General features: G+C 40.0%; 1 protein-coding gene across 4 annotated transcripts in view; it reads left to right on the top strand.

Annotated features, from left to right (window-relative positions):
* Window positions 1-22209, top strand: part of FSTL5 (follistatin like 5) — a 340816-nt gene that overhangs the window by 299611 nt on the left and 18996 nt on the right. For all 4 annotated transcript variants that reach the window (XM_082237218.1, XM_082237216.1, XM_082237217.1 and 1 more), the window contains 3 exons: window positions 8697-8846; window positions 15340-15447; window positions 18673-18797. In XM_082237218.1, the coding sequence (XP_082093344.1) occupies window positions 8697-8846; window positions 15340-15447; window positions 18673-18797 (383 nt within the window). The remainder of the gene's footprint in view (window positions 1-8696; window positions 8847-15339; window positions 15448-18672; window positions 18798-22209) is intronic.

Raw genomic sequence — 22209 nt, 5'->3', positions numbered from 1 at the left:
ACATTGGATTCCTTGTAGTTTTTGCTATCCCTCTGGCATTCATGCAAATATAACTGTGGGTTACCTACATCCCTACTCACATATTCCTATGTTTCTACTCTTCCAAAACCTATGCAAAACAAAACCCTTGGGCTAGATTTGCTTCTGTAATGATTACTGCCAAAGTTAAAAAATATATACAGATATATGCAGTGCTCAACAACAAGATAAATTTTTACTGCATGTAATTATACTTTCAGTAGCTAATCAAGCTTTGATTTGTGCTGCTTAACTAAAATTAGTTCAACATCACTAAAAATAAGTCAAAGACCTTTTTTCTCTCTCGTGTGGATGGGTAATTTAAAAGCTGATAATTTAGGAAGTATCTGAAAATTTTACCCAAGGAAACTTAAAATGAGAACAGTGAAACGTAAAAGTATTCTGTGTAGCATTTCAGAATTAATGATAAGTTGAGTGATGAACAGTGAAGCGAAGTAATTATAATGTAAAATATATTAGGTTTATTTTTTCTTCTCCATCTGTAAACCCTCTCCCCAATACCAGAAATAAAATTTAGGAGAAGGAAAGATTCAGTTCATGGAGCAAGCAAGTGTGTTAAAGGTAAAGGGACCCCTGACCGTTAGGCCCAGTCGTGGATGGCTCTGGGGTTGTGGCGCTCATCTCGCTTTATTGGCCGAGGGAGCCAGCGTACAGCTTCCAGGTCATGTGGCCAGCATGACTAAGCCACTTCTGGCGAACCAGAGCAGTGTACGGAAACACCGTTTACCTTCCCACCAGAGTGTGTAGGTGTGTGCAAATTACATAGGCAGAATTGTGTTGTTATTCCATTTTCCTTTAGATAATCCTATGTCTGAGTTTTAGCCAGCTTGATCTGTGCTATCATAAGTATCTGTGCTATCCTTCAGTATCATCAGACTCTCACTTCAGTGAAAGGACCTTGGTATTTTCACCATAGTCATATTGTGTCATGAACTCTGTAGTCTTTTGCACATGTTGCTTTCATCTGTGAGGATGAACAACTCATCACAACAAAGTTTTAAAAATCCTCTATCAGAAGAACATCTAATGCTTGATCAAGTAACACTGAGTGAATTTTAAGCAGTTTGTTTGTTTTGAGATCAGAGCAGATTTTGGGATAGCCCTCAATAAATTTATTGTAAAATTCACAGTAGTTGATATACATTTCAAAGGTACTTATATCCAATTCATGCCTCAAGTTTAATACAGTGTCTTTCCAACTCATACGATGTATTCCTGTTTGCCCCTTTGCACATTTAGACTGAACAGTTGAATAGGGCAAAATTTGAACAGACAAACACCACAAGTAGTAAGTTTAAACTACTCTTCCCTTGCAGTTGGAAAACAGCCATGCAAATTTATTTTCTGTGCCCCCCCTTTTTTTGTCATGCAACTTTACTGGTTAGGATTTTATTATTATTTTTACGCCTTCCTGCATAGTGCCTATAAATCTGCTGCTGCTCCATAACTTGAATTACATAGCAAGGGGAAAATATTTTTCTACTCATTGCTTTGAATACAACATACCTTCAGGCAACTATGCTATGTTGTTAAAAAAAATCCTCAATAGAATTCCCTCCATGGAGGAGGACAGTATGTTTCCAGCTCATTGAATTATGCATTATTTTAATACATATATTTCTGCTGCATAGACTGGCTCCTGAGTGTGGATTTCAAGCTGCTTTTGAGCTAAGTATCTATTACTACATACCACATTAAATGCATAGCGTTTTGACATGACAGTTTCCTCAGATGCAAGTACTGAGGGGCTTTTAGGCTTTTTAGAGTCCTCATTCTTACAAATTTAATCTGTCAATATGTTTATGGCATTGGTTGCCCCAAAGCAGCGGTTTCCAATTTTTTTGGAGCCACCCCCCCCCCCTTGGTTCCATAAACTCATCCCCAGGGTTTTCTGCCCTAACCTGTAAAAAACCATTATTCAGAATAGTGATTTGAATGGCCCACTAAGGAAGATAATAAGGTAAAGGTAAAGGACCCCTGACAGTTAAATTCAGTTGCGGATGACTCTGGGGTTGCAGTCCTCATCTCGCTTTACAGGCCGAGGGAGCCAGCGTTTGTCCGCAGTTTTTCCGGGTCATGTGGCCAGCATGACTAAGCTGCTTCTGGCACAACGGAACACCGAAACCAGAGCAGCGCACAGAAATTCCGTTTACCTTCCCGCTGGAGCGGTACCAATTTATCTACTTGCACTTTTTGGCGTTCTTTCGAACTGCTTGGTTGGCAGGAGCTGGGACTGAGCAACAGGAGCTCACCCCGTCACGGGGATTCGAATCACCAACCTTCTGATTGGCAAGTCCAAGAGGCTCAGTGGTTTAGACCACAGCGCCACCTGTGTCCCTATAAGGAAGATAATACCACAGCAAAATTCAAAACAGTGGCAATTAATTGCATATTTATTCAAAATCCAATTAATACCATTTAATTTAATGAATTAAAAAACTCTGATGAACTTGATCCAGTGACACCATTTTTAAAAGTCTGATAGTCATTTACAGCTCCCTTGCCCCCCTGCAGCTCCTCTTAGCACCCCATAGGTAATCTTAATGCCCCCCTAGGGAGCAAAACTGCCCACTTGGGGAACCCCTGCTCTGTAGTGTCTTGTCTATTAAGACCTTCAGGCTAGATCCAAAGAAACAAGTGAGCACAAGTAAAGGAACTGTTAGCCTAGCCGTACTTCACAAATGCTTGCCCAAGCGTTGGTGCAAGATAAAGTGCTCCAATGGGCAGGTTCTACAAAAGTTCTCATAAATCTTGATCAGCTAGAATTTCCACAAGCTTTCATGGAATCTCTTGCACAAGGAGAACAACATATTTAGCATTTGTTTCCTTATTATTTTTCATGCAACGCTGTAGCAAGATGTGTAAAGCAGCCTTCTTATGAGTTGAAGGTATCTTTCACTTGCAGAAGTTCACCTTTAGATCTAGCAGCTTCCATTTTTAAACTAATTATAATTCCCCATTGCTTCCAAACTTTGGTTATTTCAACAACCGTTTGCTCACTTGCCATGATCCTAAACCAAGTTCAAGAGTTACAGGATGTATGGCTCTAAAGGAAAATGATGTATAGATGGCACTTGACGCCAGTAAAGTAAGCTAAAATGTATAGAAAAAGAGAAAGAAAATGTTGGAAATGTAAAAAAGTAGATGGGGATTATTTTCATATGTGGTGGACCTGTGACAAGGTTAAAAAATTTTGGGAATCAATTTATAATGAACTCAAAAAAATATTTAGGTATACTTTCCCCAAAAGACCAGAAGTGTGTCTATTAGGGTTAATAGGAATGGAAATTAAAATGGGAGACCAAAATCTGTTCATGTATGCTACGGCCGCTGCAAGAACCCTCCTGCCGCAAAGATGGAAAACACAAGACATACCAACCATCCAGGAATGGCAGGTGAAGTTGACAGAATATGCAGAACTTGCCAAATTGCCAGGGAGGATCCGGGACCAGGAAGATCAAAGATACCAAAATAACTGGATTAAATTTAGTGAATATTTAAAGGAGAATTGTAAAGAGGTCAAGACACTAGCAGGATTGACATAATACTTTCATTGTATAATAGTACTATTGTGAGAATGAGGTGCGCGATAGAAAGTGGTTAAATATACCAATTGCAGGGAGGGAGGGGAGTAGTGACTCAGCAGAGTCAAAAGGAATGTATGGCATTAATATTGTTTGTTGGAAAAGAATATGTAAGGGAAACAATAACAATTTAATTGGGGAAAAAAATAAACCAAGTTCAAGAGTAACAAAGAACAAAGTTGTTTGAAAGCAGAAATTAAGCTTCCAATATCATCACCGCTATATATAGTGGAGGAGACAGCATGCAAGACCAAGGCTGGCTAAGGCTTCTTCCTTAGCACTAAATCATGGTTTAGCTTTACTTGTGAACATTACAAAGGTTCATTGATTGTCTGATATCGGAATCAAACACTATACATTGGACTTAAGCATATTTGAAATTAAGCATAGCTGTTCATTTGCACAGAGATGCTCTGCTGAACTGAGATAGAAACATGAACTTTTAAAAGAAAAAAATACAGTATATAAGCAAACTTGCATTTGGTCAGTTGTTAAAATGTTAGCTCAGAAAATTAAGTAACAGTCCTTTCTCATCTTCAGAGCTTACTAGATATCCTTGGCCAATTCTGTTTTCCCTCCTCCTAACCTAATTTATATTATTTAGAAACAAAACTTTCAAAGTTTCTTGCAGATCAGTCATGTAACAAATTATTTACATGTATCTGAGCTAATTAATAATATTTGGATTGACTCAGGATCTACTGAAATAAGAGGCCATGTTTTTACTGACTAGATAGCTTGAATAAGGCATCCTATACAACTTTGCAAATCAATTTTCTTTGTAGATCTCAGTCTATCTCAGAAACAACTCTCCAAAATCACCAAATATTTTGCTTTATTCCATCTGCTGGTTTGAATTAGACTGAATCACTTTCTGCTTAGGAAAGTGTCAAAAAGCAGTGAAATAAATTAACATTTTTATTGGATATTATCAGATGTTCCTCTTATAAGGAACTTAAATTGGAAAAAAGGTGCATCAATCACTTTTTAATTAAAAAGAGAATTTGTTCCTATATTTAAGAGAAAATTATTTCATCCCATTATCTGACCACTGGGGAAATTTTTAATGGAGCTTTGCATTTGAAGGTAAAGAGGAGAATGCTAAGCTTAACCTTATAAAAAAAATTTAAAAATCATTTCTAAAACAGAAAATACTTCATTCTGCATTCTGTTCCCATCTATCAAACTATTTCTGGCATCAGCTATAGTCAGATTAATGGGTCTCATAGATAAAAAATAAGTAAGGAGAAAAAATTTGCTTAGGACTGAAGGTCTCATTTGACTAAGTTAATATTTAACAGCAGATATACTAGCTAAAAATTGTGATATGCAAAAGCATATATGTACATATTTCAGCATGCTGTACAAATAACTGAATATACATAATACGGTATTTGCACAGCTGAGGCCACATTAAGTGAGGCGTCTTCAATAGCTTTATGTTTGAGTGTAGTGATCTCTGATGTTTGATTTACCCAATTTATCCATAGAATGCCTTCATTTTTCATTTGTTTAAGCTTTTCAAGGGAATGTTACAAAAACAACCCTGTAGCTTTGGCAGGATGAGGTCAAGAAAGTTGAATTCAGCTAGCTGGTTGCTTGTGCGGTCAGGTGATTTGAGCATGTAATACCTTCAATATGGCTACCTGTTTGTTTCTAGGCCCAATTGGTAACCTTAAATAGTTTAGGATCACATTAAAGGACCACCTGTAGCCATACGTACTTGCCCAGTCCTTAGCATCGGACGTCAGAGTCCCTGCTTGTGTAGGCTTACACTCAAAATCTGTCAGATTGGCAGGATCAAGAAATGGTGTAGAATTCTCTCTCTAGGGAGGCAAATCACTCTACTTTGACGTTGGCATCCATCATTCTCAAGAGACAATGGTGTGTGCCTCTGGCCACGCTGGAGAATCACAGCACCTACTGTGGCTGAAGAGACCAGTAACTCATAACTGCTGCCTCCTGCCTTGTTTTTGCTGTGACCTCTTCAGGGTGCTAGCCTGGACAGTGTGTCTGGAGGTCCTGGGCTGCCTAGATGACAGGACCCCACTCTTGGCCTCTCTGATATAGTCCAAAGGAAAGGAAAGCAATATGTTTAGCACCAACTTGGCTACAGGAATTGCTGGAAGGAGGCATACAAGATGCCATCTAACTGTCATAGGGACTCTGCTCCAGATTTGTACAGGCTTTACTGCTTAGCCTTTTTCTCTCCCAAATATGTTCCACAAAGCAGAGGGTATGGATTTTTCTGCAAGGTGGCAGAGACTTAGGAACAGAGATTTCCTTCTCCTAGATAGGCTACCTTTCAAGGTTGATGAGCCCCATCTACCCCTCTTCCCTTTACAGTACATGCAGAAACCATCTTCTTGATCGTTGGGCCCACTATTGGTCATGTCCACTCAATCTGGCAGAGCCTGTCTTTGCATGCAGGGGAAGTCCCTAACTCATGGAGGGTTTGAGACCCATCAGCTAACTTCAGCTGGTTTAGCCAGCCTTTTGAAATTGTTTCTCAGGGTGTGTCCACTGTCACATGCTGACAGCTCCTAGGAGAGACAGTTCCTGAGAGCTGAGTGAAGAGTGGAGACCAAAGATGGACAAACTACCTCAGAAGGAGCACAACATGTCGCACACCAGTGGTACTACCCCTAATACCCCATATACCCCTCAGTGAATAAGAGACAGGAAAAGGAAAACCCCCTCCATAGGGGAACATAACTTTTGAGAATTTGAATGGCAAGATTCGGCACAGCATTAACAGAATTATATTAAGCATTAATAGGAAATCGAACCTTAATTTTAGTATCAGCAAGTACTCTTTTGCCCGATGTTGGTCAATTCAAAGGAACCCTTTTTTAATGTTCTAAAGTATTATAGAGTGGTTTCAAACAGACACATTTCCCTGCAAGATTTAATAAATTCTGAGCAACAAATAATGACTGCTAACCTTCCTTGTAAGTGGATACATTCTAAGCAGGACTCAGAAATTGATTTCTGTTTCACTCTGACATGCGAAGATTCAGACAGTGCCTATACTGTGTACCAAAGAAAAACCATCAAACAGAGATGCCACAGAATGCTCAGATAAATTATATCATGTGCCTTTTAAAAATGTGCTTTCTAGTATTCAATCCCTCTGCATGTCACAGGTGCTGTTTCCCCCTCTATTTTTCATTTCAAAGAAACCCCTGCACAAGGAAACAAGATATTTGCTTAGCAGCTCATCAGTGCCTGCTGTTTATTCCTCGCTTGAAGTCATCATCCTCTGACACACCATAAGTATTGCTACAGCAGCCTGCTATGATGTGTCAAATAGAAGATATTAGGTCAGGAATAAGCATCAGATATATGCTAAAATCTTGTTTTGATGAGCTGTCCTGAGTAATAAGATGAAGAAAAGATGAAGAGAAATCTTGGCATATGTGACACATTTCTGGCCCAAGCAATTTTCAGAACTGGAGTATGAATATTCTTCAAGCATTCTTTGAAGCGTTCTTTGAACTGTTTGGCACACAGTTAATTTTGTAGCACTGGTGGATTTACTTCATATCCACTGATAAATAGCACTCTGGAAGATCTACATGCCTTCTATTCACACATAGTCGCTGGCCATTTGCCTTTTGTGTTGTTACGGCTACATAACACTTGTGGATTTTCAGAAGACATTACAGTCCACACATCAGCTGCCAGATTAATAACCCTGTGTTCATATGAATCCTCTAGAGCATCCGGGATAGACCAGAAGCACTTTCACAAGTGATAATGGGTTTTGGTCATTTCCCTTCTCTGTATAGCAACTGTAAATCTGCAGTGACAGGGCCCAGGTATCCGGGAATGGGAATTAAGGGCACTGTTTTACACTGCATCAAAAGACTGGCTCACACAGTGGGCCAGAGTCATAACAATCAGAAGCAGCATTGTTGCTGCTGACAAGCCATTCCAGCCAAGCCATTCCAGAAGTCCCAGTGGTGCTTGTGCATAGGCCCAGCCTCACCACTGGCTCCCCCTCCTGGTAAGCAGCAGCAATGCTCCTACTGGGATACTAGTACAGTGGTACCTCGGGTTACAAACACCTCAGGTTACAAACACTTTGGGTTACAGTACCTCGGGTTAAGAACTCTACCTCAGGATGAGAACAGAAATTGCACACCCGCGGCGTGGCGGCAGCAGGAGGCCCCATTAGCTAAAGTGATACCTCAGGGTAAGAACGGTTTCACGTTAAGAACAGACCTCCGGAACGAATTAAGTTCATAACCAGAGGTACCACTGTACTGTGAGCTTTTGTGAGTCCTTTTATCGCTTTATTACTAGTAGTAGTAGTATTTTGTTGGGAGCCGCCCAGAATGGCTGGGGAAACCCAGCCAGATGGGCAGGGTATAATATTATTATTATTATTATTATTATTATTATTATTATTATTATTATTATATTAGCTGCTCCTGAACATTACAGGTATATGATATTTTCTGTCACAGATTCTAAAGGGACAGGATTCTAGAAAGTGCATTTCATGCCATGTACAATATTCTGTTTATTCCTGGGACACAGGAAACTGAATTATATAAAGTCAGGCTCTTTTTCTGTTTAACTCAATGATGTCTATTGTGACTCAGAGCAGCTCTCTGAAGTCTCAGATGATCAGATGATCTTTCACATCATCTGATTACTTTAAAACAGAACACAAAAGTGGATCTGGTGGGGACTAGATCCTGTAGCTAAGGCACCTCTGTGCATAAATGGCATCATAGAAGACTTTAGAGGTTTTACAGCTAGCACATCGTCCATTATGCTAGACAGGCATATAATTTAACCAACATTAAAGAAATAACTTCAAGAGACAAGCTAAACTGGGATGCGGGGGGGGGGAGGTGGCTGAATGTTCTTGGATGAAACTGAATTCACGATTTGAAGCTAGTACAGTTAGTTCCTGAAATAGTTCAGGCTTTGCCTGTTCTTCTGGCATATTTTGAGCTTGCATTTGAGTCATGCAGAAATGTGGCAGAGTTGTTATGAGCACCCTTTAGAATTATTGTGGTCTTAGAGTGATTTGTCATCTTCCTTTCTTCTTAATTCTAGGATGAAGTTTGCCCTAAAGCTGAGGGGGAAGAAGTCCAGCAGTGCGTCTGGGCATCTGCTGTTAATGTAAAAGACAAGTTTATATATGTAACCCAACCCACCTTAGACAGAGTGCTGATTGTTGATGTGCAGTCACAAAAAGTTGTTCAGGTAAGTGTTCTTCCTAGGTAAGATACTCTTTTCTTTCATTTGCTGTATAAGGTAGAACAAAATATTGGATTGAGGCCTGTTGCTTATTCTTTCTCTCATCAGGCCATGATTCAGGAAGTATGTAATCTCACAAACTACTACAAATCTCACAAACTACTACAACTGTGTGATAGTAGTTTCTATAGAATATCCTATCAGCCATGGATATCTGGAGTTTTTCAAAGGGAACAGTTCCCTTTGTGGCTATTAGCAAAGACAAAAAGAAACTGCAACCTGATTCCTATCAGTGTAGTGTTGGGAAGAAGTTGCCTTATACCAAGTCAGACCATTGTTCTGTCTAGTTCAGTATTGCCTTTTCTGACTGGGAGCACCTCTTCTGGGTTTCAGAGGAAAATTTCCCAGCTTTAAATAGAGATTCCCAGAGTTCAGCTTAGGACCTTTTACACCCACAGGGCTAGGGCCATGTCCTTGCAAGAAGCTTATATGTGGCTTGGGATGTGCACTGTGACTCCTACCTTTCGGTGGTAAGTCCACCCAAAGGAGTGTGATCATATCCCATTCTGCAATGTGTGTTAACAGGCTTACGAAAGTGCTGTTCTCTGTTGGGAGGGGGCTTTGCTGCAGCCATGGAAAGCAAGATGGATTCAATGCTATTGCCAGCAATGCTCCTACCTGCAGGAAGAAGCTTACAACTCTAAAACTGATGTTGCAGAGGTGGAGCATGGCTGGCTGTGGATCTTCTGGATCCTAGGTAGATCCATCCCCTTGAAATGGGCCCCAAACAGCAAAAAAATATAAACATACATACACACACACACACACTTTCTACTCTTGTTAGCTAGACATGGCAGATGAGACATCCAATCAATCATTCCACTCTGCTCCGCTCCACTATGCTGGTCCCAGTGAGGGCTTCATATTGCTCTGCCTGGCTTCACCCTTATACCCAGTTTACCTGGGAATACATTCCTTTGGACAGAATGAAACTTACTTCTGTGTAGAATGTTGAGGACTGTGCTGTTTATTTAACAAATATCTTGGCATCCTTGAAATTGCTCATAGCAGCAGCTTATATTTTGAAGTCTGGATGTTTCAGACTTAGATATATGAATGCATGTTGCCCATTCAGTGCTTATTGTTAGAAGTTTTCAGAGTATTACACTAAAAAAAATGTAAACAAAGTGCAAATATATTTCGGTGGAAGGGATGGATTTTTTTTTAACCCTATAAAGATTTGTATTTTAAAAATTGGCAAGTTTATAAACCCGCAAAGTTTTTCTCTGGGTCCCTGAGTTTATCATTACTTTAACTATGAATGAGGTGTACATTTACCTGTGTCTTTATGTCTATATGGATGTGTATGTGTACATGTGATTGATACACATACATAGATAAGTAGTTGGCATGTTTTATATATCATAGCAAATATAATTGCCTGTTCAACCATTGGCTATGATGTACAGTTTAAGTTTTAGATACTTCTCATCTGTGAAAAGGGTTAGCCAAAAACATTCAGACAATAATTTTCACCTTACTCTTGAGAGCAAAATCATGTCAGCACTATGTTTCAGAACACAAAGAAGTGTCTTAAAATTCATTTCAAGATCATAAAATTTGCACTTTCTAAAATATAAATGTGACTTTCCTGCAAGCAGCTGTGCTTCACTTCATGAATAGGCATTATACAGTTGCTAAAAAATCTGCTGTCATCTTCATAAGAAGAAATGAAATTTGAAAGTGATTGAAAGTGTCAGGCACGGCTGCTATTAAAATTTTAATCCTTGCCAATATTCCCAGTACCCTAGACTTCTTTATAATATAACAGACACTAATATACAGCTAATGCTTGTACACCAGTGCTCATAATTTCTTTTTTTATCATGTATCAATATGACAGGTTAAAATAAAGATAACTATAATTTATTTTAGAGCAGCTCTAGAATGCCATCATCATAGCATTCAATAAAATACAAAAGAAAGGTTCTGTTCATTTTTAAGCACAGAATTATAGTTAGGGAAGTAGTTGGAAGACTGCATAGTTCACCTGCATTTCTTAGAATGTAATCCAGCTAATCAAAAATAGGCATTATTTTGTTTGTCACATTTCTGTCTTGTCAAATCCAAGCAAGAGAAGAATTTGTGGGTTGCCATGCTCACCTAGTATTCAAGGTGGGTCCAGTTTATTAGTTTCAGGGACATTTCTAAAGCACAGGGAGTTCACAACAAGAGGGCTCACAGGACTTCTCCTTTTTCAGCCTGAGGGCCACATTGCTTAGAGGGCAAGCTTCCAAGGGCTACATGCCATGGAGCCTGAGAGAGACAGAAAAAAAGTGGTTGGAAGAAGGGATGCAACTCTTCACCTATGAACCAGAGGCACAATTTCAGACATACAAAATACCAAAGTTTTAACACCACTACAAGCTTTTACACCTCCTCATACACATCCCCTCCAGAGTCGTCAACCAGGCTGGCAAGAGCCATTTTCACTAATCATTGACACAATATAGCCATGTAAAAGTACTAGAGGAAGTTGTGGAGTGTGGCTTGAGGAGGAGTCCCATGGCCACGTAGGCCTAGACAGCTGCATTCAGCCCTGGGCCTGATGTTCTCCACACCTGGCGTATCTGAATGAAACATCATGTTCATGCTTGCTAGAACCTGGATTTCCCATATGCAGTCCACAACTACTTTGGATGGCCGTTATAATGTGTTATATCCAGTATATGCTTTGCCTTAGACTGCATACACACTGTGCTTTCAAAAGACATTTGAAGCATATTCTTTCCGCCAAAGAATGATGGGCGCTGTAGTGTACTCCTCACAGTTACAATTCCCAGCAACACCAATTAGTTTCCAGGCCCAATTCAAAGAGCTGGTATTGATCTATAAAGCCTTACATGGCTTAGGGCCTTCATACCTTAAGGACTGCCTCTCCGCATACAAACCGACCCAGACCCTGCATTTGTCATCTAAGGCCCTTCTCTATGTCCTCCCTACCTGAGACGTTCAGAGATTGGCAACAAGAGAATAGGCCTTTTTGTGGTGGCTCCCCATCTGTGGAATGCTCTCCCCAGAAAGCCTCGTCTGTTGCCATCATTGCCTGTCTTTAGGCACCAGGCAAAAACATTCCTCTTTACGCAGGCCTTTGGCGATGAAATAATCTATGGCCTGTTAAAGGTGTGTGTAGAGGGGCTCTCATTATTTTATTATTATGTTATCTGTCATTATGCTTTGTATTATTTTTATTATTATTATGTTCCGTAAAATGTGTTTTAATGTTAAATACCACCCTGGGAACTTTTGATAAAGGGTGGTATATAAATTAAATTAACAAGAACAACAAACTGCAGTGCCCATAACTCTTTGAGACAGGAAATGCATGCAGCCTTAGTGGAAAGTGTTTCTAGTTGTGCAAGTCAATTCCCACTACATATTTAGGCCTCTTGCCAACCCCCTCCCAAAAGCTGCTCCTGGGGGAGTCTCTCTGCTACAGAATGGAGTCTTGTGCAGAGGACTGTAATCGGCAGGCTGGTGTGCCCTGTTGTGAGTCCAGAAATATTGCCCATCAAGTCCAAGACACAACCCTTCTAATATTAACATTATAACAAAGTTTATTCTCATTTAAAGAGGACCCCGGCACTATTTCTGTTACACTGATTCTCACACATTTCTGCAAGAAGGAAATCCCATTAATAAACTGAAATATTAAACTACATTACAGGTTTTTTACCCTTGATAAAAATCCTGTGAGAAAATGGAAAGAGGCTTGTAAGATTTTTAGCCAGGGTGACAAAATATAATGTCTAAAGTTCCCACAAAAACTTGCCAGCCATGAAGGAAATATCAATTTATCTCTGTCATTTTACAGTAGAGATTTCAGCACTGAAGTATAACTAATATGAAGTACTTTGGCAGTTTTTAGGGAAAGAGTTGGCTCAGCACTGCTTGTAATATCATAGAAACAATCCTGCTCTCTTATCCCATAATGATATGCTACTGTATTATTATTTTTTTGCCAGCCCCAGGAGTTATTTTTCTCTTGCATTTAGACATAAATCTTTAAATATGTATAACCGATATGTGAGGCATTTAGATTCTTAGCCAGTCCACTTTGAGGGAACTATTTATTTTTTCTTTCCACATCACTAAGATGTCTTAGCATAGGAAGGTACAAGAAGTCAAATATGCACATTATTCAGAAGGTGGATATCTTTTGCTCTCTATTTACTCGAGAAAAATTGCATACCTTTCTTGGAAAACAACTCTAGATGGTGCCACAAGAGGTGATCTTGTCAAGCTATAATTGCATGCATGGAAAAACATGTTGTTGCAATGCAATCCTGTACCTGAATGATATCCAGCCTCTCCCACATGAACTAAGGGAAGGGACCAGCAGAAACACATGAAATGTGCTGGGTGATCATGCCAAGAAAATTGTGATTTCAGAGTGTTTCACTAGGGATGAGTGAAACTGTTAAATTTCTGCTTCTCTCAGTTTCTCCTTCTTTCCAATCATAAGTCCAGTTTGCCAGATTTCTACATCACCTTTTCAACATCCTGATCTCACATTACACCTGCTGGGTGAGGTAGTTTGGTGTGAAGTTACTTAACAGATTGGGTAGAGGCAATTTTAAGCATGCCAGTACAATTAACAAGACCAGCTTCAGTGATTTCTCATGTTACATAGAAGCATTTCTACAACCATGGCACCCACATCTAATATCCCATGTAATATAACATCTCAGATACAAGTGACATTTCAGAAATAAAGTGAGAAGCACACAGATTAATAGAAGAATTGTGCTCTAAGTGGAACTATTTAGAACTGCATTTTCAGTTTCAATGGGTTTGACCCAAGTCACATAGTTTGATTCCCTTCGATTTCTTTGCAGTGGTTGAGCCAACAATAAGACGTTGTTTCAAACATGCACAATTTGCAGTATCACAACAGTTGATTCAGGCGTGAAAGACTATTGCAGGTGTTATCTAGCAGCATTAAAAAAAAGAAAGGCAACCGAGTAGTAAACAATTGTCCTGGAGTTTGTCTTCTCAAGAAGAAAAACAGCTTTGGCTTTACAGGAAGCTGGAGTTTTCGCAACACCTCAGGTGTATAGTTAAGCATCACCAGTGGTCTCAGCCAGCCATTAGCACATTATCTTGAGGATCTACATCATTACTTTAAATTAGATCCACTTAATTAGCCAGCTGGTACTCTTCTTGTCAAACTGATAAACAAGCTGTGCTTCACAGTTTCGTGATAGAAAGACCAACAAACAGAACAGAACAAAGAGATAGAGGGGCTCCTTTTAAAACAAAACAGAACCAAAAATACAAATGCAGCTCTAATAGTGGAGTTAGTTCATTGACAGCAACAGAGAAATTTTTATGAAGATTACCCACTCTGGGATCCCACAGCTAATTCTCCCCTGGCCCAAATAGGACTAATTTAGCCAGCTAGCCCTGGTGATCATCTAATGTTTATTGGATGGATTTCTCCTAAATTGATTTTTGATTTTTGAATTTATTGTTATTCACACTTTTATACTGTTTTTTATGCTTTTTTTGGTGTATCACAATTAAGTTTTAAATTTGTTGTTAACTGCCCTGAGCCCAGTTTTCTGAACTAGCAGGAAGGTAAACGGCATTTCCGTGCACTGCTCTGGTTCGCCAGAAGCGGCTTAGTCATGCTGGCCACATGACCCGGAAGCTGTCTGCGGACAAACACTGGCTACCTCAGCCAGTAAAGTGAGATGAGCGCCACAACCCCAGGGTCATCCGCGACTGGACTTAACTGTGAGGGGTCCCTTTACCTTTAAAACACACTTAGTCCATTTATATCAAGCTGCTGCTGTGTTTGTTTCTGTAATTGTAAGCACCCAGTGAAGATTTCTTTCTTGTCCTACCTCTCTCTGTGTGCTTCTTCTACTTTTCAAAGCACACACACAAAATTATTTGAGGGAAATATAGAAGTTTTGTCTCGTTTTACCAAGTTAAAAATTACGTGAAAGCTATGATCAAATAATATACACAGAATTCTTTTTGCTAGTTGAAATTCTTCAATTTGCTATTAAAAAACGAAATGTATCACTTTGATGAATCCATGGTCAGTATATTCCACATTTTTCTCTTCATTTGCAACTTTTAACAAAAGCAAAAAGATGTTCACAGATAAACCAAGAAGCATACAATCTAGGAAGAAGGGTAAATAAATAGTTTGCTGCCTTGCCACTTTTGTCTCAAGCATTTTAATAGCTTTGTTGCGGCATACAACTTAATTAGGTGGAGACGGAACATATATCCATGTCATGTTGTTCAAATAATGAGCAAAGATCACTGTTTAAGCAGGAGTGCTCTAGCTTCAGATTAATTAGAATGACATAAACAATTGAAGGCTTCACTGGGGTCTAATTTTCACTCCAAACTTGTGCACTATTTACGTTACTATAACATTAAAGAAAAGCTGGTTCTTTCCTTGTTTCTTCATATTCTTTAGGCAGTAAGTACAGATCCCATTCCAGTCAAACTTCACTACGACAAATCGCATGATCAGGTATGGGTGCTCAGCTGGGGAAGTTTTGATAAGAATTCTCCTACACTACAGGTGAGTGTTTTTATTTCATTGTTTTAGTTATAGCCAAACTCGCTGTAGAATCCTATGATACACAGATAAAAGTAATTCCTTGGAAGCTGCTCAACAGCAGCTATCAATGAATTTTTAAAGCTATCTTGTCAGCAATAAGACTTACTAAGAAATTTCCTTCATTTGTACGTGCTCAAAATGTAGAAAACCTGCAGTGGAATACTTATAAACTATGTCCCCAGTTGGCACTGCCCCACGGTGAATAATGTCAACATTTTGAATTAAATCTAAACAAACACAGATTTTATTTTGTTTTTTAAACTTCTGTTCAGAAAGCATTTCTCTTACTTTGGCAGTTACGTGCAGAAGAGGGAGCCCTCAGTACTATTTCTGGTGATGTTTCACACATAAGCACATCAAAATGGCTTTAAAGTATCTACAGATAAATCACAACAAAGATTTGTGCCTTCTAGTTGTGTAACAGGAGCCATGTGTAACAGGTTGGGGATGGGGAACAGAATCCAACCCTTCTTACATGAACAGAATCCAACCCTTCTTACATGAACAGAATCCAACCCTCCTTATTTCAAACCTGGAACAGGTGCATTTTTATTGTTGTGCACCATCCCAGGCTCCCTTCAGTGGAAGGGGAAGGCGTGAAAACAAAATGAAATTAATAGAAATAGCATTTTGTATGGGTTCGTCTGGCAGATCTATAATATTTAAGGATTCTGTATTGATAGGTCCTAACACATGAGGTTCATAGTTGATGATCAGGGGGAAAGATCCAGTGAAATCACCTCCACTCACAGGGTGGCAGACTTTTAATCCTTAAGTGGTGCTGTGCAGCTGTGGAGGAAGCCGTTCGGGGGTCTAGGGCAGCGCGCCCAGGGGCTGGGCAAGCCACCCATAGGGACGGGGTGAGGGGCACACCGTGGGGCCTCTGGAGTCTGCCTACCTCCTTCCACTCAGCTGCCCTACAGCTGGGGGCGGGGGAGGCAGCAGGCAGACCATTTGGGCAGTGCGGAGCCTGTGTGCACCCAAGCCACTGCTTCTCTCCCAGGAGAGACGCATGGCTCAGGCATGCTGCAGGCCCCGCAGTGAGTGCCATCCAGCATTTTGTCACCCCCTCAGTGGTGACACCCAGGGCAGAACGCACCCACCACGCACCCCTTCCTCCGCCCCTGGTGCTGTGGAATGTACCTCTGGACAAGTGACATTAAGCTATTATTGTGATGCCTGAAGGTACCTTACCAGCAGGAGAATTTTAAAGAGATGACCACATGTGTACACAGAACTGTAGAATTTGAATTGAAGGGAGCCTTGTAGGCTCTCCTGTCTACCACTGTTTGATGCAGGAAACCTATAGTTGGAGCATCCCCTACAGAAGTCTGTCTAGCCACTGCTCAAGGAAAAATGGCTCACTATAAGCACCAATAGTTGCAAATTTTACAATATATAGAATGCACAGTAATTTTTCATCAGAGCTGCTTTGTTTATAATGATTCCTGACTGCATGAAACCAGTAAATCTCCAGGAATCATTAAGATGTAGCAAATACAGACAAATGTGTATTCCCCTGAATGCAGGAGCTGTGCAATGCTTCACATCCCTTCTTTATTAGAGCCTGAGCATAATTTGGATTGCCTGTGAATGTTAGTTGCTGAAGTTGATTATTTTTGAATCATTTGTTAAAAAAGGGATCAGAACTATCAAACTGATAATGGGATTGCATTGAAAGAAACAGCTTGTTTTTGCAGGGAGACATACTTTCAAATGCAGGCTGATATATATTGCTATTGATTATGACTCGGGAGCTGATCGCAGTCTCCAGGGAGCTTTAAGCATTCCGCTAGATGCACTATTATTGAAAATTACTTCAAAATATTTATATGAACTTTAAGGCAAAATGGACAAGAAGACTGATTTCCTTATGTCAAATACATGTTTTAATTTGGATACAACTCTATTAATTTATAACCTGGCAGCCCAAACCTTGGGTTGCTGTGCAGGGATTGCTAGGTCTGTGTAATGCCATAACCACTGAAGTTGAGGAACTGGCCCAGCACCTTTGCAATTATATCAGCCACCATCTCTGACTGAGGTAAAAGTGCTATACAAAATTGTTAGTGGCAAAGGAATAGGTAGAGAAGTGGGGAATGGGGGGCAGCAGATGACTGTTTGTCCTCTTCAACTCTTTGGGTTAAAAAGGAATTGGGTATTGTGGTACAGTCCAACAAAATGTGTATTTGTTGTATTTTGTATGCCGCAGTAAACTGTTATAATAGGATTGGCATTAGCATTATATCAGGACCAATATTCCCGACTTCAGCTAAATATGTGCAACCATTCTGCGTATCATTGTTTCTATACAGATTTATAAGACTGTAATGTGTTATTTGCTTACTTCAGTAGAAACTATTGGATTTACTTTTAAGCACTGGTATTTAAATTTTTATTGTTTGCATCAAAATGTAGGGCTTACTCATATAATATTTCTCTGTACATACACCACTAGTCCAAGCTGTCTCCAGGCACACATTCACTTGGGCAAACATAAAATGTCAGCACCTTATTTTCATGGTCACAGGAGCCAGGAAACATGCTATTACAGTTTCAGAAATGTATACTGTTCATTTGTGCACAGGGATAGATCCACATTCACCTTGCTTTGCAGCTTTCTTTAATGTATTAAAAAACCCTGGTAATAATATTGTTGCTGAATGTCTCTCATGTTATCAGGGTATACATGTTTTTGTTCTGCCAAAAACATTACAATACAAATTTTGAGCAGAGTTTACACTATCACTGAAAGTGAAATTTCAGTGCAAATTTGAATGTACCTATGGTACCTGAAAGAACCATCTGAATAATTCTGAAGGAAGAAAGAAACAGTGGAAGAGTTAGGATTTCTCACAGGAAGTTCATATACCCTTTGTACTAAAGCTAAAAAGCTGAATATATGTTGAACTCCTAGAGTTTCTTGCTATACAAGCCACTATATTCTTATTTCTAATTGGGGGTATGAACCACATGCCAAAGAACAAATAAGGCAGCTATTTAGAAACATCTACTTTCAAAACAATGACAATGACTGCACCCATTACAGTAACTTTGTTTGAGCCAAGTGTTGGAATAAGTTGTTGGTAGCCTTACCCTTAACATAATTTAATCAAACATGATTGATTCAAATTAGATTTTAAAGAAAATGTGAGTAATTGTCCTCCACAATAATACATCCTCCAGGTGATAACCCAGGCCAGTGGGAGTATTTCTCATCATACTATTCACACTCAGCCAGTGGGGAAGCAGTTTGACAGAGTGGATGACTTTTTCATTCCATCTACAACCCTCCTCATCACTCACATAAGGTAAGTGACACACAAAGAGTTCTGGAGCCAAGGGTTTGTACTTACTTATCTATTGGATATTTTTTAATGTTGTTGTTGTTGTTCCCCAATATCACATTCATTCTTTCCCTAGGTTTTAGGATAGGTTTTCCTGTAGAGTCGTACCTTGGAAGTCGAACAGAATCAGTTCCGGAAGTCGATTCAACTTCCAAAATGTTCGGAAACCAAAGGTCAGCTTCTGATTGGCTACAGGAAGCTCCTGCAGCCAATCAGAAGCCACAGTTGCCCCGTCAGACGGTTGGCTTCCAAAAATAGTTCGCATACTGGAACACTCACCAAAACAGGTTTGCGGCATTTGGGAGCCAAAACGTTTGAAAACTAAGCTGTTTGAAAACCAAGGTGCGACTGTAGTCCTATATTAAAATACTCTGCCCTCTCAGTCCTCTGATCTTAAGAGCTCCACCTTTCTGCCACAGCCCACTCCCATCCTATCCTTAGATCTTGTGGTCCATGGCAGAATTGTCTTCCTAAGCAATTTTTTACTTGGGGTGCTGCAGTGTAACTTGAAAGCATTTTTTTTTTTGGTTCAGCTAAAAATAAGGAGCATAGTGACAATGAAAAAATGCAACATGGGGGGGGAGTTTGATGGGAATCAATACAACTTACAACTATATATATATAATAAACATATGCCAAATACATTTATGTTGCACTAGTCGACAGCAGAAGGAACAGGGAATGATCAAAGGGAACATTAACCTTGAAAAACAAAAAGGGACAGGCTTCCAAACACAGGTCTTCTTAGAAAACAAAACTTTTCTTAAAGTCAGAAACAGGGTTAGCCAGAAAAAGCAGTAAGCACCCTCTCTCCAAACTAGGAATCCCTAGTTCCAAAGAAAACAGAGCATGGCAGACAGTTAGCAATATAGGAATGAATGAATGAATGAATGAATTTATTAATACGGTCACAGACCAGCATCAACACACACAATATCACAGATCATAAAATTTTTTTAAAAAATCAGAAATACAGAGGACAATTTGAATATAACAAGGATTTAAATATTAAAAAATTAAAATTAATTATTAGCGTGCCCCCCTGTAATTAACATTTAGGGGTTTGGTCATTATGGGATACCACTTGCTTCCTGTGATTAATTGCAGACGCACAGAATTTGGCTACATTTAATGTAGTCTTGGGATTCTTGTCCTCTAGCAGTAGTTTTAAACTATGGTGTTCCGATTCTTTCCTGGACTTTTGCAAAACAGGTGTAATAAAAGTCAAACGTATATCCTCATAAAGACGACAACGTAGTAGTACATGTGAAGCAGTTTCAACTTCCAACGAGCCACAAGGGCAGACCCGTGCTGTGTATGGTTTACCCTCAAATCTGCCCTGATTAGCAATATAGGACTTGCCATCAAGTCCCTAGTTCTCTGCAGACCTAGTTGAACCCCAGCCCTAAAGGATACTTCTATGTACTCTGGTGTTACTCATGTAAGAACACACAGCAGTGTGGAAGTACTTCAGTCCCTCACTCTTGGGCTATGCAATCCAACTGAAAAGACCTCAATGATCATACCTCCTTCTTTGCCTCACCTAGAGAGTTTTAGTCCTTGCGTTTATTCCTTCCAATGATTCTTCTGAAAGTTAGTTCAAATACATGAGCTCAATTTTCATTCCTGTCAGGCATGTCAGCTTTTGACCTCAACATCAGCTTTACACAAAAATGTTCACTCACAATGAACTTATTTGAACATTATAAAGAATTTTGGTTTTAGAGCAATTTTTTAACTAGCCTTTGACAGCATATTAAAATAAACCAGAAATTAAATTATAAGCCTGTACGGACCTGTTTCTCCCTTCCCCCTCCACCTCTAGAGAAAGATATTTTAATTTGTCCACTAAGGAGTTCAACGTTCACTAATTAGTTGTGCCTTGGTTTAAAAACCTGGAGGGCTGGTTTAAATAAAAAAAAATGAAAAAAATCTAAGTATTGTGTCAGAAAAGGGTTTAAAAGCTGTAATCTCATTGAACTTGATGGGACCTACTTCTGAGTAGACACATAGAATTTAAAGGTAGCTGTCTTTGGTGAAAATGCTCAACAGCAGTGCCAGCACAGAAGGGACATTAGGAAGCAAACATGAGATTGCAACCTAGGGATAGAAAAGGAATCTTTTATAACAGGATTTATGCGGGTGGCGCTGTGGGTAAAAGCCTCAGCGCCTAGGGCTTGCCGATCGAAAGGTCGGCGGTTCAAATCCCCGCGGCGGGGTGCGCTCCTGCTGCTCGGTCCCAGCGCCTGCCAACCTAGCAGTTCGAAAGCACCTCCGGGTGCAAGTAGATAAATAGGTACCGCTTACCAGCGGGAAGGTAAACGGCGTTCTGTGTGCTGCGCTGGCTCGCCAGATGCAGCGTTGTCACGCTGGCCACGTGACCCAGAAGTGTCTCCGGACAGCGCTGGCCCCCGGCCTCTTGAGTGAGATGGGCGCACAAACCCCAGAGTCTGTCAAGACTGGCCCGTTCGGGCAGGGGTACCTTTACCTTTACCTTTATGCTCCTTAGCCTGGCCTTGACAACTCAGACATGTGTTTTCAGGGCCCATCTTACTTCTGTGATGGTGGTAATCTATTTTAACCATTTCTAATTATTTTGAATTTTGAATTATTATAGCCTGCCCTGAGATGCATTGGTGAAGTCTGAGTAGTAGTAGTAGTAGTAGTAATGGAATTTAGAGTTTGTGACCTGGTCGAGTTTTCCCCATATCAGACTGCCTCTTGAATTGAGTACTTGCTTCCATCCAAGCCACTCATGCAAATACATACAGTGGTACCTCGGGTTAAGTACTTAATTCGTTCCGGAGGTCCGTTCTTAACCTGAAACTGTTCTTAACCTGAAGCACCACTTTAGCTAATGGGGCCTCCTGCTGCTGCCGCGCCGCCGCCAGAGCACGATTTCTGTTCTCATCCTGAAGCAAAGTTCTTAACCTGAAGCACTATTTCTGGGTTAGCGGAGTCTGTAACCTGAAGCGTATGTAACCTGAAGCGTATGTAACCCGAGGTACCACTGTATTGAGTTGACCAGGCCACAGAGTGACTCCGGACAGATTGGGCTGCTCCCTGAAGTGACAGATACAGCTATCAGTCTTCTGCTGGTGTACACTCCTTTTAAATCCAACACTAGTGAGTGAGGTAGTAGATGAAATTAAAGACAACAAATAAAATGAAAAATTGGCATAGAGTTTCTCAAACTTTCTCTCAATATTGAAGCATTGCTTAACTTCAACCTGCATTTTATCTTGGTGGCAATAATACATTTAATTCGGCAAAGCTTTGTCAAAAGTAGCAACAATGGGGCCCTTAATTGTCCCCACAGGTGTCTCTAGACAGGCATTAAATTTCTGTGAGGAATGAGAGAGAGAATATCAAAAGA

This window comes from Podarcis vaucheri, assembly GCF_965113315.1.
Source record: "Podarcis vaucheri genome assembly, chromosome: 9".
NCBI classification, from domain to species: Eukaryota; Metazoa; Chordata; class Lepidosauria; order Squamata; family Lacertidae; genus Podarcis; species Podarcis vaucheri.
The sequence above is the reverse complement of the archived record's forward strand: the minus strand, read 5'-3'. Positions and strand labels throughout refer to the sequence as shown.